Source organism: Micropterus dolomieu, linkage group LG01, assembly GCF_021292245.1.
Source record: "Micropterus dolomieu isolate WLL.071019.BEF.003 ecotype Adirondacks linkage group LG01, ASM2129224v1, whole genome shotgun sequence".
Taxonomy (NCBI): domain Eukaryota; kingdom Metazoa; phylum Chordata; class Actinopteri; order Centrarchiformes; family Centrarchidae; genus Micropterus; species Micropterus dolomieu.
This window is the reverse complement of record NC_060150.1, coordinates 42,353,418-42,370,748: the sequence shown is the minus strand read 5'-3', so window position 1 is coordinate 42,370,748 and position 17,331 is coordinate 42,353,418. Positions and strand designations below refer to the sequence as shown.

Sequence of the window (17,331 nt, the reverse complement as noted above, 5' to 3'; positions counted from 1 at the left end):
AGCTCTCAACATCAATTTAGACAACCATGCCAGTGTTGTGCCGAGCATGTATTCTTATCATTTTTGCGGACCAATTTTCAAATGCATGGTGTACAGATTTATATTTCCAGACATCATCAATAGCTTCCTCCATTATGGGCTCTCTGTCCAGTAAGAGGTTGCCAGTGGTCAACTGTGCAAATTCCCGGGTCAAGGTTCACTAAACCTGAACTCGACTTTTGCAAAAAAAAAAATAAAATGTGTGCAAATTCACTCTCCAAAGGACCTAAAACAAACTCTGTACCTGGAACAAGAGTCAAGAGACTGGAACAAAAGAGTTAATGGATGGGCAATCAGGCAGCCACCCAGGTAAGACTTTACCCTCTGTTGGATTGTGTAACGTCTGTGTTGTGAGTGGGATGGTCTCTCTAGATCTGCAAGTGTGTGAGCGTGCAAGTGGGTGGGTGCGTGCATTGTTTGTGCGTGTGTGTGTGTGTGCGTTCATCTGGCTGGACTGGGTTTGCTGAGTCAAAGGAAAGCAGATCAAGACAGAGCAGTTCAGCTGCAGCCCCTGGCTCCCAAAACAATGAATGTATCCAGCTTCTAACCTCTTAACAAACAGCAAACTGGCACAGACACACACACACAAACACACACACACACACACACACACACACACAAACACACACTCCCAACACACACCTCTGAGGAATGAGCATTGATTTCCCTTGCTTCAAGTCCCCACTATATAATGCACTCATCTATCATAACCACACTAACAAAGATGGGGGGGAGTGTGGAGGTGGAAAAGAAGGAAAAGAGGAAAAGAAAAAAACTCATAAGCCAGCTGCTAAATTGCATGCAAAGTATTTCACACACGCTCACACACACAGACAAATTCCATCTCTCATCAGCGACGTGCAAACAGCATTTGTTGCTTCCTCCCCCTCCCTCTGCTATTACATCTGAGGTCTAAATGAAGTGTTCAGTTCCAAAATGCCATATATCGAGCTCAGAAGAATAAGAAGTTGAGCCTGAAATCCATCAAAATTTCAAAAGCACGTCATTTTATCTTTAAAAACATAAATAAACAAAGCTCTTACGGTCTTTAAATGAAATCCTAGCAATCATTTTTAAAGATCTTTTCCCCATTATTTCTCTTTTGAAGGAAACGCGACAAATTGACTCCGCTGTCTGAACCCGCAGTCGATGAGCGATATCTCGGCTTACAGCTTCCACTGACGAGCGTGAAAGGACTTGATAAGAATAAAGACATCAAACCACTCAGATGTGTTTTGTGTGTCTTCCATCTTTAATGTTTGATGGAGGTCACTTGAGGTACAGTTAAGGTCCAGAGAAGGACTTAAATCATATCTTCGACAAGAGGATATGAATGTGTTTGGTCATAGCACATGATTGTATTGATACAAAATGGGTCTAAAGTAAATTGGTAAAAGTAAAGTGGAAAGTAAATTATTGTATTTACACGTACACAATTTTGAGATACAACCTTTACACAGTATGTAAATGTATGTACATGTGTATATATATATCTAATGGTTTATGTCACATTGGCTATGCCCACTTCTTTTATACAGTCTATGCTCAGCACCAGAAAACAGACACAGTTAGAGGCTAGTGAACACGGTGGAGCATTTAGCAGAGCAAGAGCCTGCTATTTCCTTGAGAAGTTTGTAGAAACCAAAAATAGAGTTAACAGAGAGTGAATACAGGACTTACATTACAACACGAAGTGAACACAAACACGAAGTGAACTATAATGTTGCTTCATAACTGCTGGATGTATAAATAAGCAACTGTTTGCTAACATGCTTGCATTATTAAAAGGTGATAAAATGAGTTGTTGCAGATTTAAGTATCCAAACATTATATTGGATAATTAAACTTTTACTATATTAAAATTACGCTTACATTTTAATGAATCATTAATAATAATCCAATAACATAACTGTTACTATACATGTTGCTGCTCATACCGCCATACTTGTGCGTAATTCAGATTCTGAATGCAGGACTTGTGCTTGTAAAATACACTATGTGGGCACCTCTGCACTTTTGGTCTGGGGTTGTTTTTCATGACTTGGGCTAGGTCACTTACTTCCAATTAAGAAATAATCTTAATGCTATACAAGTGTTGTTTATAGCAACAGTTTTGGGAATACCCTCTCCTGTTTCAACATGACAACGCTCACATGCACAAAACCACTCTGTAAATAAGTGGCTTTGTGTCGCCCAGCATCAATGACCGACCTCCCGACTAATGCTCTTATGGTTGAATAGGAGCAAATCCCTGCAGTCAGGTTACAAAATTTTATGGAGAGCCTTTCTAGAAAAGCGGGGGAGTTTATAACAGCAGATAATGGTTTTGGAATAAGATGTTCAGCAACCACATATGGGTGTAATTTTCAGGGATGCAGTGTATTTCTACATTGTTTGATTGGTATTTGTACTCATGAAGGCGCCTGAGCACTTTTTCCCTCTTAACAGCGAGACTTGTGTTTTAATGAGTGTTAATAGCGGCTGTTTCCTAATAGACGTGAAGCTGATTAAAACAATGTTGGCTCTCACAGGCAAAGTGTTACTATTGCTGAGAGAAGCAGAGAGAGGCAGAGAAGCAGAAGGGGAGATATACACTGTGTAGCAAAAGTTCACTGATAATCAGCGCTTATCACTGGCAGTGAGGGAGAGCGTGAATGCCCTGAATACTGATGCGTCAAATTGTGAGTGACATCAGCGAGGGTACACACACCCACAGAGACTGAAACAGAAACTGAAACAGTTATATAGAAATACAGTATAATGACTGCTGTAAAAGATTCACTCTTTTACTGCAGTGCAAGCTTTTTCATCAAATATACCCCCCACAGCCATTAATTCATCAACGCTGCCATTTATCTTATCCATTTATTCATTACTTTTAGTTATTTCAACCATTTATCTTATAGCTAACTATCATTTATCAATTACTTTCAACTGTTTTATTGCTTTAAGCGAGCTATCAACCATTAATCTATTTGCTAACTACTTCAACCATTTATCTTTTAGCTAATTACCATTTTTCAATTATGTTTTACTAACAGTTTCAACTGTGATCAACTGTAGTGAGATCAACCGTTACACATTACTCTTAACTAAATATTTTAACTGTTTATCTTTAAGCCAACTACCATTTATAAATTTGTTTTAGCTAACAGTTTCAATTACTTTAAGATAACTATTAACAATTTATCCATTAGCTAACTACTTCAACCCTTTATCTTTTAGCTCACTGCCATTTATCAATTAGGTTGGTTAGATTTTACCAACAGTTTCAGCTGTTAATCCATTACTTTTAACAAAATATTTTAACTGTTAATCTTTAAGCTAAATACCATCTATCTATTCATTTATGCTAACAGTTTCAATTGTTTATCAATTACTTTAAGCTAACTATTAACCATTTATTCATTAGCTAACTATCTCAACCATTTATCCATCACTTTAGTATAACTATTTCACATCCATGGTTTTAGTTGATTCAACCATATATCCACTTTTAAAAATATTTCAACCATTAATCTTTTAGCTGCCGTTTATCAGTTACTTTAAGCTAACAATTCACTATTATCTATAACATTTAGCTTTTTCAACTGTTTAAACATTACTTAGTTAACTATTTCAACCATGTATCCATTTCTTTAAGTTTACTATTTCAACTGTAAATCCACTACTACCTGTTTAAACCATTTATCAATTACTTTAAGTATTTTTTTTACTTGTTTAACCATTGCTTTTCAACGTCCAACTTTTCTCTTTGCTTGCTAACTGGTTTTCACACATTCTCAACACTTGTTGATGTGTTACAGCTGACTCAATATGTGTGTGTTTTTGTTGTTTTGTGGTTTCAAATCATAATTTCTATTGTTAAGTACCCCCTGATAACTGCCTAAGTACCACCTGGGGAATAAGCACCCCTGCTTGGTAATACTGTTCTATTGTGTATCTAATTAAGATGCTAAAATGCACTCGCTCACCATTTTTTGGAAATTGACAATCATAAGCTCAGTGTAAATGTCTGTGTGGGTTTGTTGTATAATGGTGTCTAATCTGTACAATCATGCACTTATATCTCTGTATGTACAGTATGCATGTGCATGCGAGAGAAAGAGAGTTCATGCGTGCGCATGTGTTTGACTGATACAGAAAAGGTGTGATTCATAGCTGACTCACACACTTTACTCCCACAGAGGCACACTTTTCACAACAGCAGGCAAGCCAAACTCCCACAAACACCCTCTTTCTCTCTGTCACACACACACGTCTAATAAAACTAGATTTTGCGGTGACTTCTGGGATGTTCGAGAGTCCTATAAAAGATCTGGCCCTCCCAGTTTGGTTATGTGTCATCTGTTCCAAGTCTCAGTAACAATAAAAGTTAGATGAGCTTTCACTGTTTCCCTGGGATTTGTAAATACAGGATGGTAGAAGCCCGCCGGTTATCAGAAGTGAGTGAGTTTATGGCCGTAAGGTTGCAAGTTTAAATCCAGTATCATCTGGAAGGAATTTGCATGAGGGAAATAAAGAAGGCAAATGCTGTTCCTCCATTAATAACAGTTTTTTGTGCTTTTGGTCAGTATTTTCCTGCAGTTCCTGTAAATATTGGTGTGTGAGTGTTGTTCTCTTGACTTTTCTGGTTGACATCAACTAAGGCTGTCTGTATTTCCTTTCTCTCCCCATCATGTCATTCTTATTCCAATATATTTTGACAAGCTAAAAACAAAAACAAAAAGCACAGGCCTCATGCATGAATAGTTAGTAGGAGGAGGCAATTGAGGCAAGCAGAATGCAACTCTGCCCCAGGCAACGATAAAGATAAGAAATGTTCACTTGAGTTAGACATTTTCTCCTTGCAAATTTGCATTAATCAATAAACAGAACACCAATCAGGATAATATCCAGCTGCCCATAAGTCTCACGCCATGAACACAAAAAGCTAGCAATAGGACACAGTTATTAAAATGCAAATTACTGTTTGAGGTGAAACATATTAGTTTGTAAATCATCATGGTCCAGTTACGGAACTGCATGTCTTGTGGTTTATGAAAACAAAGCATTTTAGCATGTTTTTCAAACCTGCAATGGCAAAAATATGTTTTTTGCATTGTGAAGTACTTTTGGGCAATGACAACAGATTAGACATTTTGGGTTAAATGACTATTTGTAATGTAAAAGGTGCATTTTAGCATATTTAAGCTCTTTGTTTTGGTATTACAGCCTCAGTTTTCCTGTTGTTTTGGTCTCACTGTTTTTATCATCAACCTTGTGTCCAGCAAAAAAACTCATAAACCCATCATACGCTAGCTGCTCAGCGCCAGACTGCAGGAAGACAAAGTGAAAACTAAATGAATGGTTATGTTGTTAATAGGCGCTGGACTGTTTGCGCAGCCCTGCCCCTGTTAGATGCTGTTGCTTCAGTACTTCACTTCTCAGCATAGACAGTTTACAACAATAACGGTTATAGATTTACCACCTGATTTGTATTAACTTTTAAACAGTGGTCTTTATTTCATTCAGAGGTAGACAAAAATAAGCTACTCATTTTAACGACCATCACTTTTACCGTCTGAAATTACTGCTGCCACTCCAGCTAGACAGCTTATTATTAGCTAATTAATTAACTCCATAAGTTGGTTGAAAACACTGCCTCTGACTATAGGGTGACCAGATGAACACAGGTGAAATTCAGGACAGGGGAGTGGGTGTGGGCGTGGCCTCCAGTACATTATATTCAGTGTCAATGAGCAGAAAAATACGTGAAAGTCAAAACTCAAAGCTAAAATGTATTACTTTTGTTTAAGAACTGTCTTGTAACAGTGTGTAAATCGTGATCAATTACATAACGTTTAATTAATTTTATGCATTTCATCAGTACGGTGCCTGTCGACATCTGTCGGTCAGACCTCCCCTTCTCCGTGCCTGCAGCTACACTTCCTCTGTCCTCACAACTGCAACTTCCACTATTTTCATCTACACTACGAAAGCTATAACAACACTGCAGCCCTTGCTGTAGCCAGCAGAGAGCAGTAACGGTGTCCATCTGAGGGAAACACTAAAAGACTGTTTCACAAAAATCAGTAATGTTTTATTAGACCAACTAACAAAAACTCAGGTTTAGTCAAATTTTTGGGACAAACAGGACAGGAGTTGGGACAACTGGTGACCCTAGCTAGGTAGCTCCATGAGTTGATTGAAAACGCTGCCTCTGACTGACTTTTTAACGTTAAATCTGACTTGTTTTAAATCATGTAAAGAGGGTCTTATGTGCACATGATGGTAATGATGCTAAGATAACAGAGACCAGGTAAAATGTTAGCATCCTCACCAGTTCATGATCCACGTGAAAGACATAAAGAAACAACATTGTTCTTGTATTGTAGAGTAGAGTTTGTCAAACTGTTGTAATGTCAATCCACAGTATAATTGCATAGATTTGTCTGCAATAACGCCTGTTAAGTGATTTTGTGGCAAAAGGTTAAAATGAGAAAATCATTGGACACGTTGAGCTTGATCGCTGAGCATGCTACAGTATGTAAATACCATAGCCCAGAGTGGTATCATGCTGGAGTGACTTTTAAAGCCCTGCATGGACTCTTTGGCCTCTGAGGGACCAAAACAGTTCAAACCTAATTCCCTTATGCACAACTTGTTTGCTCAGTACACAAAAGTGAGGCAATGTCTCACTTTTGAGTCTGACTTTTTCTGATGCAAACTGGCAAATGTTTGGAACAATCTAAATCCTCTTGAGTCTCATCTTGTCTCACCTTAAAAAAAGATCAAGCCCACAGGCCAAAAACTCTCTGGTCCTAAAGGCTGTGACTATCACTGCGGCAGCTTTCTCTTGTGCCAAGCGGTGTCATCAGATGTGTCGGATGTGCTCACATGCTGTCACGGCAATTTCACTGCTGATTTTCAAGTCTAGCAGTCATATTCATGCAAGGGAAATGAGGTAAAAATTGTACCCGGCTTCCTGCATGAACAAATGATAATGGAACGTGGTGAAAAATTCCCAGCATTCCCAGCAACGCACGGCAGGTTCTCATATTACTATTGAAGTGTACCACTCCCATATCGCTTGACCCTCAGACATGCCAATGCAACACTGTCGCCAAATCAACAATGTGCAGACCTTTTGGCCCCAAACGCCTGTGGCATATGTGATCTGTACATGTTATTGTATACACATACACACACACAAATACAATATCTCATGTTTCCCTCTGTCGCCACAGACACACCCAAGAGACCCAGCATGAACCGAATACCAGAGTAGGGCATGCCACGTGTGTTGTGTGTGTATATCTATGTATGAAAGTGTGTGTGTGAGAGTGCAAAAGTCCGAGGACCCTGGTGGAGCCTTCTGTTCAGAGCGGGTGTGTGTGTGTCTGTCAGCTGTTCTGCACAGACGGTCTGGGACGAACAACTCACCATCCACCCACACACTGAATGCACACACACACACAGGGACACATATAAACACATGCCATATGCACATGACCAACGAATAACCCATCCAATGATGAGCCCCCTGATATTCTTTTTATGCATTAAACAGACACAATGAATAACAATTATTGCTAATTTTAGTTTTTGTAAGTCATTTATCTCTGTTTATGTGGAGGTAGGGACTTTAGACTGGGCGGTGTTTTGTAATAAGAGTGAAATATGGAACGATGATGCATATTAGTGCTGCGTTCTAGTAAGTGAAAAATGTCTCTGATTGACCTGATGGGGGCACTGTTAAAAGTCAAAAGGGCCACTATAAAGGTTCAAATAATTGTCATAGAGCAAATGGCACATTATTATATAGCAGCAGTTTCAGGAGCCCCGCAATCCTGGGGCCGCAGTTCCAGGGCCGTAGTTTTAGTGGAGTGGTGGTTGTAATGCACACCAACAAGAAGGAGGTTAACCCTGTCGCTGATGTGTGCAGCTGTAGGGTTAACTGGACGACATGCATATAATGAACTGTAGCTACATACTACTCAGATGGCATGTTGGACTTAACTGCTCCAGTTTTATATCGACTTTTGTGGGAAGATGCATTTTGGTACAGTGTTTCGAACCTTACACTAACTGGTCTGATGGGGGCGCAATCATTTCAATTCAAAATTTCAAAAAAAAATAATACTAAAATAATTTTAAATGTGATACTTTTCATCTTTTGATTTCAGCCACGCTTAACCTGCTTTGAAAGTTATGAAGACGGTAACAGGAACAAAATTATTTCATCATGTGTAGAGCCAGAAATGCCATGAAGGGGAGAGCGCAAGAGCTGATGTGACTTCTAAACAACCAGACAAACTGCACTGGCGCAATTATTTTTTTCAATATGTTTTCACTGAATCTAACAAAGCTCATCTTTTAATGAGTTTACTGAACTTATCAACACTGTAACTGCGGTGAATCCAAGCTTACCACAGTAAATTCTCCAAGAAAACTACAAACCTTTTACAACTATCTTTTTGGTTTGTAGGAAAAAAACGGAAAGATCTTTTGGATAGTATATAACTTTAATGACACAATCAACAATTTTGTTTAAGCACCAAGTAACACCCCCAGATCCCATGAATTGTTTTGAAACTCAACTGTTTCAAAGAACACCAGCAGCTGGGAACTGGGAGGAAAATTCAGGAAATCAAAAAGAATTTCTTTAAGCCAAAATAAAAAATTTACAAACTGGATAGACCCCTTTAGAGTTAGAGACGCTGTGCATGGCCTTCACATAGTCCCTTTTTTGCTAAATTGGACATATATTAATGGAAAGTGTACTGCAGTTTTGGCAGCACAGCTAAAACTTGGCTGTTAATCTAAACTAAATTAGCTTAGATAATAAATCTGATGAATGTAATGGTCTCCTTTTGGCAGATGGTTTTGGGGATGCCTGAGTGATATTAGAACCGTGTGTTGAGCCTAAATTAGTTGCTACCAACATATCCCAAATACTGTATATCTTACAAATGTGTTTTTGAATGTGTGTTGTCGAGAGTAAATGAGAGGTAAACAAAAAGATGAACAGGCTATGATTGGTGCAAAACATCAATCTTAAATTGTCTGCATCTACATTGGCCCATTGTCCATTTATCACAAAAATGCACTGCCAGACAGCAGAGTAGAAGCTGAAAAGCACAATTTCTCAGCAATAGCCATTTCTTTTTAATGTGTCAAAGGGTTTCACAATGTTCGACAAGGGCCCCTGGGTACAGACCTAATCAGCCTGGCTCTTGAATTATGCATGAATATAATCTCTAGTCTGATCATTGCAAGGTATCACAAGCACTTGTGTAAACAAAACTCAATTACATTTTCAAATAAATGCTCAGTTTGGTTATTTTGTGTGTTTTTAATTGATGTATTTTTCCCAGAACCTGTTTAAGATGACATGAAATTACATCTTTAAGACTACTGTCAGACTAAAAGGATGAATGAATGCCGCATATTCACACGGCGGCCATTTATCCTCTGACACTTCGGCCATGGTGGGAAGCTCAAATACTGTTATCAAAAGGACAATGTGCTGTGTTCCAGGTTGCAAGTCGAATAAACGTAAGGCATCTGACAACCTCATTAGAACCCAACCCGTTCACGCTCCCTAGATGTCACATATGGAGGCATGTTCAAGACCAGTTGGCGTCAGTTTGTAACACACTGAGGAGACCCTTAGTGTCATAGTTCAACGCAATGGGGAAAGCCCTGTAGCGTCACTTTGGAATGGTAAAAGTAGGTGTAGGACATTTAACAGAAAAGTAAAGTGGTGGTTGGGGTGGACGGTGGGCCAGAAACTGGACTTTCAACCAGGAAACTGGAGTTCATGTCCCATGTGAAATGAAAAGTCAACATTGAACGTTTTTATTTAAGTTATGTAGGTTATGTAAATTACGTTACGTAAATTAATTTTTAACCCAAACCATGATCTTTTCCTAACTCTAACCAAGTACTGTTGGTGCCTATAAACCTAAACAAATTGTGACACTTCACAACATTGTGCCGTTTCAAAAAACTACACCAAGGTATCTTGACCAAGCAAGTGACGAGTTGGGAGTGAGAATTTGTTGTTTCACCGCCTCCCGATTGATCAGCAACTGAAAAGATGATGGATAATGGATGTCATCAAGTTTGCAATGTGTGTCTCTTTACCCAACCTCAGGCAACATTACTCAGAGATATGTGTTTCAATGATTATAATGTCACGTTACGTTACTGACTTAACCAGAACATTTCTGAGGTCGGATGAAGAGACATTGCAAACTTTATTAATGTAACATCCAGTGTGTTTAATTTCGAGGCTTAAATAAATGTGTCCAAGATGTGCGTTGAATTCAACACCTCCCTGTCATATTGTGTAATACTATCATATAGTAATTTTAGCTAGTGCTGTGGCTAATGGGTTATCAAATATATTGTTTTACCTTGAAATACGGCCCTCCAATATTTCACTATCTATTGTCTTTTCAGTTGCTGATCAAACGGGAAGCGGTGAAATGATAAGGATTTGTCAGATTCCCTATACCTTGCAACCTGGAACACAGCAGTATGACATTAACCTTTTGATAACAGCATTTGAGCTTCCCTCCCTCAGCATGATGTCAGAGGAAAATGGCCGCCTGTGGTGCACTGAGCTTTATCCTGCTTTAGTCCTCCTGTCAGAGGGGTGGCACCTGCCACAGGTGCAAAATGATCACAAAGACACACACAACCTCAACAAAGTAATGCAAAACAACCTAAAAATAAAGCAAAATCACTACAAAGAGATGCAGCCTGTCAGAAAATGACTTAAAACAATCACAGAGACTCTATCTATCTATCTATCTAATCGGTCCTTTACATGTCTGTGTCCAGGGGCACGGTGTCTCATATTCTGTCCATGGCTGTAGGATGTCTGGTGTTACAAATAGCAGCTATTTATTGATATTATTATTATACTATATTATAGAATATTTAAGGTTGTGTATTTGGCATTCATTCATTGCACTGAATAAACCATGTGACTATTGGAATCCGGGCTTTAAATTTGAGCCTTGACACATTTTCAGTCATTTCCTAAATGTGCCCCCCTTGATTGGGTCTGCACCCTGGTCTGCACCCGGGTCTGCCCCCCCCCCTCAAAAGTTTCTAAACCCACCCCTGCTCTCCACTGTGAAGTTTGGCAGGTTTTCCTCCTGCCACTCACACATTACATCACCTCCCACTGATCATCAGGTGCCAGGATGATGCATGGACACACTTGCTCTCTCTCTCACACACACACACACACACACATGCACACACATCTCCCACGCAACATAACATCTTGCCAGCCTCTGTCTCTTCTGCATTGACGTTCATCAGTCATGATCACTCAGAGTATGTCTATTAGGTTTTTGACTATAAATGTTTTAAATTGAATTGCGAAATTGATCATGTGCATAAGGTGTGTGTGTGTGTGTGTGTGTGTGTGTGTCTATAGACCTACCTTTCATCCAGTCCACCACCTGGCTCGTGCTCCATTTGCTCACCGGCTCCATCACCAGCGCCATCGAGGAAACTTTGCGCTGACTCTCCGTTGCGCGCAAGCGGTGATGTTTACCCAAAACAAAGCTCTGTCAGCCGCTCACAGCTCCCCCTCCGCCCCTTCCGACCCTCCCTCCGCAGCCAGGTGACTCCTTTTTTACACTATCCCGGTCCGGTCCTCCCGCCCCCGGCTCAGCCCGGTGTCGTGTCCCGTTAACTCAGCGCAGCCCTCAGTGCGGGACAGCCCGGGCGTGTGTGCAGCGGAATCCGGTACATTCCCCTGCTCGATCCGGTCTGACATGTGTCTCTTTCTCTCTCTCTTCCCTCCCTTTTCCCCAGTGCGCCAGTCCGGTCCTGCGTGCGCTCCCGGTGTGTGTGTGTGTAGGTGTGTGCGCAGCCGGTCCGTTACCGACAGAAGCAGAGTAGGATAGATAAGTCACACCGGACTCAACACCCGGCAGCATCTCTCTCTCTCTCTCTCTCTCTCTCACTCTCCAGATATGATTAAATCGTGCACGCGCCCAGTGGGTGGCTTCGCGCGTTCATGTCAGTATATTTCCCTCTGGAGCGACAGAATCATGCAGACATGATGGGGGAAAGATATTCTCAGAAGATGTTTAATCAGGCCGTATGTGTGTGAAGAGATTGTGTGCGTGTGTGTGTGTGCGCGCACACGGGTACCTCTGGGGACAGGAAAACATGGGATAGGCCCACCTACACGCTTGAGCTGCTGTGTGAGGAAACATAATGAATCCCCAGCCAATCTGCACCTGCAAGGTTCTTACTTTCTTTTTTTTTCTTCATTCTTTCTCAGTGACACCCTGAATTGGTTCATTTCAGTGAGACCAAATTAGTAAACTTATTTAGATGGTTAAATTATTTTTGGGGGGCCATCTGGGGGCAGCAGAAAAAAGTTGTGAACACAACACTGACATGTTTTAAGTTGAAATGGCGAAGTTGTTGGCAAAAAGACTTATTTACATATATGGAGCAACTATCATTCGCTTTGAGTCATGTTTCTGGCCACCTGATGAAAGTTAGTCTTATATTCACTTTCCTTTTAGCTCTGTTTTTGGTCTCCACCAGCTCCTGAGGGAAATATTTGGCTCTTTAGCTGCTAAGCTTGTTGGATTTTTTTTTTTTTTTTACTGTAAACAAAGCCTTAAGAGTAAACCAAAAACAGTTAAGTTGTGGCCAGACAGTTAAACAGAGAGCTGAAATATCAATTATAGCCACTTTAAAAATACATTCATACACAACTAAGTGGTCGCTGCATCAGACAGGTTATTTTTCCTTTAAGGCCATCTAATAATCCAACCAATAGTACAAAATTCTAAATGATTAAAAATAAATTGAAATTATTAAAATTATTAAAAGGAAAATCAGCAAATTCTCATATTTGTGACGTTGGACCCAGGAAATATTGTTGCATGAAAAATGATAATTATCAAAATAGTTACCATTAATCTTTCTGTCAGTTCACTTATTGATTAAACGACTAGCCTATTAATTTCAGCTGTCCTTGTGTGTGTATATATATATGTGTATATATACATATATATACATTTTATTATTTTGTTAACGTAATTAATGTATGTAATTTGTATAGTAACTAAAGCTGTCAAATAATCGTAGTGAAGTAAAAAGAATATTTCTCTCTGAAATGTAGTGGAGTAGAAGTATAAAGAGGCATTTTTGCCTCAACCTCAATAGAAAATTTTGTCTGTGCTGCTCTCAAAATTGAGGGATTGCTTTTTAAGAAATTAAACAGAAACGCCTTTTTCCAGAAACAGTGTCACTGTAGGTGCCAATAAATCTACCTGCAAGGTAGTTTTCGATCTCAACTGCAGGTCAGAAAGTATTATTTTTGTAACTTGGTAGAATGAACCATTTGAGATCTTTTCTCTGACGAAAAAAACTGGATCTTACTGTTTCTTTCTTCAGTTTAATCTTATTTCCATTTCTAACACCTACAAAATTACTTCACCATCAACTAATAAGTGGAATTTATGAGGATTCTCCATTTAACAAACAACTTGTTTCCCTTTCCTTTGCATATTTATGTCCAGCGCTTCAGTATACTACACTGTAATGTTTCCAGAATTAGTGAAAAAAGCTCTTTCTCGTTACACAAATGAATTCTTATACATATTAATGTTTACCAGAGGGATGTTAACACAACACACTGTAGTAATTGTAGTCAGTGTAATCATTTTAATGAAAGTATGATTAGAACATTATTCAATTCATTAAAGATTCATTGCCTGTCCCACATTAATATGTGCTGGTTGTGTTAAAGGAGAACCTACAAACATGGATGCAGGCAAGCATTGCACACACAGTTCAATAACAATGAAGCAAGAGACTGAAGATAAAATCAGATCTGGTTTCTTTTTATTTGATTCATTGCAGCGTCATCTCCTCTGTAGGTGGATGTCTGCACATTCAGTACAGAGGCTGGATCCCAGTGAACAAAGCCAGCATGGTAATAGTTTCCTTTCCCAACTGAGACCTCTGCTGGTGACATGGTGAGAGACAGCAGTGGTACTTTCACACTTGAAACTGCTGCAGAGAACTGAGAATTGGTGTCACAATGGAAAAGCGGATATGACACATGCTTTTGGTGTGAGAAATCAATTCAATTCCCATTGTGAGACATCCACCAATGCATCCCTGAGCAAAACACTTTTTTAACCCCTAGTTGCTCCAGAGGCGAGTCACCTCTGACATATAGAAATTGTAAATCGCTTTGCATAAAAGCATCAGCTAAAATTAATAAATGTTATGTAGTTTTACTAAATCACGCCTGGACATTAACCTTTTGATTTTTACTTTGTTTTGCTTGCCTGTTTCCAAGACATAAAGAAGCCCACTGACAATGGTGAGAGACTTTTCCTCTAGCACCTTCTTAAGATTGTTTTTTAGTACAATGTCTCAATAAACATATGTTGCCATGACATTTCCTGGTGCCCAGAATGAATTTGGTGATACCCTGACGTTTTATCCAACTGCTGGTTTACCTGCAAAATAATGACATTCCTATCAGCCTCAGCTTTATGTTTATTACTAATCAGAATCAGCTTTATTGGCCAAGTATGTGGTAGGTAGATATTAGATATAGAAGTAGTAGTTTTGGATGCACTTATTACATTTTTATTGCCAATATACCAAGTGTATATTAAATGTGTTATTTTGGAACAACTTAAAGTATGTTAAGTGTCATTTTAGAAATACTTAAAGTCAACTGTAAGATAATTGCAATATATTTTAATATACTTAGTTGTGTTAAAATGGACCTATTTTAAGTACCTTTACTGTAATTTAAATATACTTCTTTAAATTTAACTTAAAATACCCTTTTTTGCTATACTTGAAGAACAGTTTAAATATATTTTAAATGTGTTCCCTGAATATTTTTATTAGCATTTCAGCATATTAGTAATTTATTACTAGTATACTCCAAGAGCCACTATTAATATCTTCGGAAGATTCTTTATGAAACCATTCAGTATGAGAATAATGCATTAATGCATTAAAAATATCTTGCAAAATGCCCTTTTAGCATAATAATAAAAATCTGAAAAAGAAATACATTTTACAAAACACACACACAAACATACAGACAACTAAAAAAACTTTAATTTTAATTTTACATTACAAAAATAAATTCCTGTATATTAAAAGGTACAGCAGCATGTATCACATCTTGACCAAAATACCTTCAAATAAAAATAAGATCAGTACAATGATGATATATGATCAGTATTAATGAAAAGTACACTATACACATCACATCCTTAATGTTACCCATGGGGGTCCCTCAAACATGCAACGCTTTGACAGCAACGTATGGCACTCCAAGCGCTTACTCAGCTGTAGTGAAGGTACTCCGTCACAAGAATACAGTACAAATGGTGGACCCAAACTGAAACTGAAAAATATCACAATCCTTATTCTTGGAGTGGAGGGTCGGTTATCTTTGAGTAGGACTCATTGCATTTTCTGCGACTGCAGACACTATGGGATTTGGAAACTGCTTTATCACACAGCATCTGTGGAAGGGAAAAGGAAATATTTTGTCTACATCAAAGCAATATTACCTCTAATCATTTAATAACCATTGTCTGATTTTTTTATTTTGTTTAAAGTTGCTGAAACACAATATGACATCATGTCGAACTGTTCTGATAATGCAAACCGTTTAGGTTCAGGTGAAATGGTTTTCCACAAGGGACCCCTCCCAGTTAATGCTCAGTTCTTCCATTACAACATGATCAAAAACATTACATAAACACTACTGTACATTCAGCCAAGGAGCTGTACTTGATAAAATGTTACTAAACAGGTACAACAAATAACACAAACATACAGATTTGCTTAACAACTGTGCTGTCTACATTTGTGAAGTACAAAAGTAGCCAATTATTTAATGTATAACAATATTTTATATAAAATTATAATAAATATTTGTTTATTTAGTCTGACCCCGATGACATGTAGTGAGAGCAAAAACAGTGATGGTGTGCATACCTATGAGCACACGCTTGTGAGGGTCCAGCTGGGTTTTCGTGGCCTCTAAACCCTCTGAGTGAGGCAACGATCCCAGGAACCCCTAAAAGAAAAGAAATGCAGTTGCAAATGAGATATAATAAATATTTAGTTAGGCCAGTACTTCCACCTAGTTTAGTTCTTCATTTGCGCATCATTATAAACATTTTAATTCTATTATTATAGCAAATCTTTATTATTATTCTTTATTTCTTTATTTTTCTTGAGCTAAGGCAGGAAATTCCAACTCTGGGTTTAACATTAAGTTAGTTAAAGTTGGCAAAGGGCAGGTTCAACTTTTAAAAGTTGAATACAGGATCTATGACCATACAATTGGACATAAAGTTGAGCAGTATTTTACATAACGTGTAGTCAGGTATTGCAGTACACAAAAACATTATTTCAACTGCATCTTAAAACAATTCTCACATATGCATGTACACTTCAACGTTGCTGTTATAACAGAGTTATTGGTCACTATAATGATTACCCCCTCCATGGTTGCAGTGTAGCGAAAACTCTAAAAAACACTGTACCTTTAGAAGATATCCACTTTTGACTAGTCTAACACAGATGCTTAGCTGATGATTCATAGTAGCTTCAGCTAAACTTTAGAATGAATTTATACAAAAATGACAACTATGGTGATGTCTTTACAGACACTATGGGCAGGAATAATAATGATTACAGTGACCAATAACTTCCAGTAAACATGGACATGTGAGTATTAAGGTAGACTATAAAAATGTGAATCTTTAGCACACAGACAGCAACATATTACAGTTTTTCTCAAATGCTAAAACACAAAAGCCAATCCTCTAAACCAAATGACCAGTTGTCTAAACACATTTACTAAATCTAGCCATCATTTTCCAATATCATAAACACATTTCACATGAAGACACAATTCACAAAACACAATCCTCCGTTCACATAAATCTTAACACATTTTTCCTTGCTAAAACACAAGTTGCAAAAGAACTCTGCTCATATTCTCAAATGAAAGCTCATGTGATGCAAAATGCTTGCCACAGTCAGCAATATTTGAACAAAATGAACACACCTGGCGTCATTCATTACACACAACGACTCAAAATTGAAAACACCTGTTGCTAATGCTGTGACCACATGTATAAAAGCAAGTTCAGAGTGCACAGTTTGATGAAGATTCCAAACAAACACAATGGATGAAGGCAGAGTCAGGGGAAGAGGTAATCGAGTCAGAGGAGGGAGAAGAGCTGGCCAAGGAGGAAGAGGAGC

The 17,331-nt window shown here is 38.5% G+C and overlaps 1 protein-coding gene and 1 long non-coding RNA gene across 2 annotated transcripts in view; both read right to left on the bottom strand.

Moving 5' to 3' along the window:
• Positions 1 to 11,549, bottom strand: part of cnksr2a (connector enhancer of kinase suppressor of Ras 2a) — a 70,187-nt gene extending 58,638 nt beyond the window's left edge. Inside the window, exon 1 of the mRNA XM_046035173.1 lies at positions 11,486 to 11,549. Within this exon, the coding sequence (XP_045891129.1) occupies positions 11,486 to 11,549 (64 nt within the window). The remainder of the gene's footprint in view (positions 1 to 11,485) is intronic.
• A 3,657-nt stretch (positions 11,550 to 15,206) lies between these two features.
• Positions 15,207 to 17,331, bottom strand: part of LOC123960375 — an 11,665-nt gene continuing 9,540 nt past the window's right edge. The window contains exons 2-3 of the long non-coding RNA XR_006822506.1: positions 16,054 to 16,135; positions 15,207 to 15,575 (exon numbers count right to left, since the gene is read on the bottom strand). This is a non-coding gene — a long non-coding RNA (uncharacterized LOC123960375). The remainder of the gene's footprint in view (positions 15,576 to 16,053; positions 16,136 to 17,331) is intronic.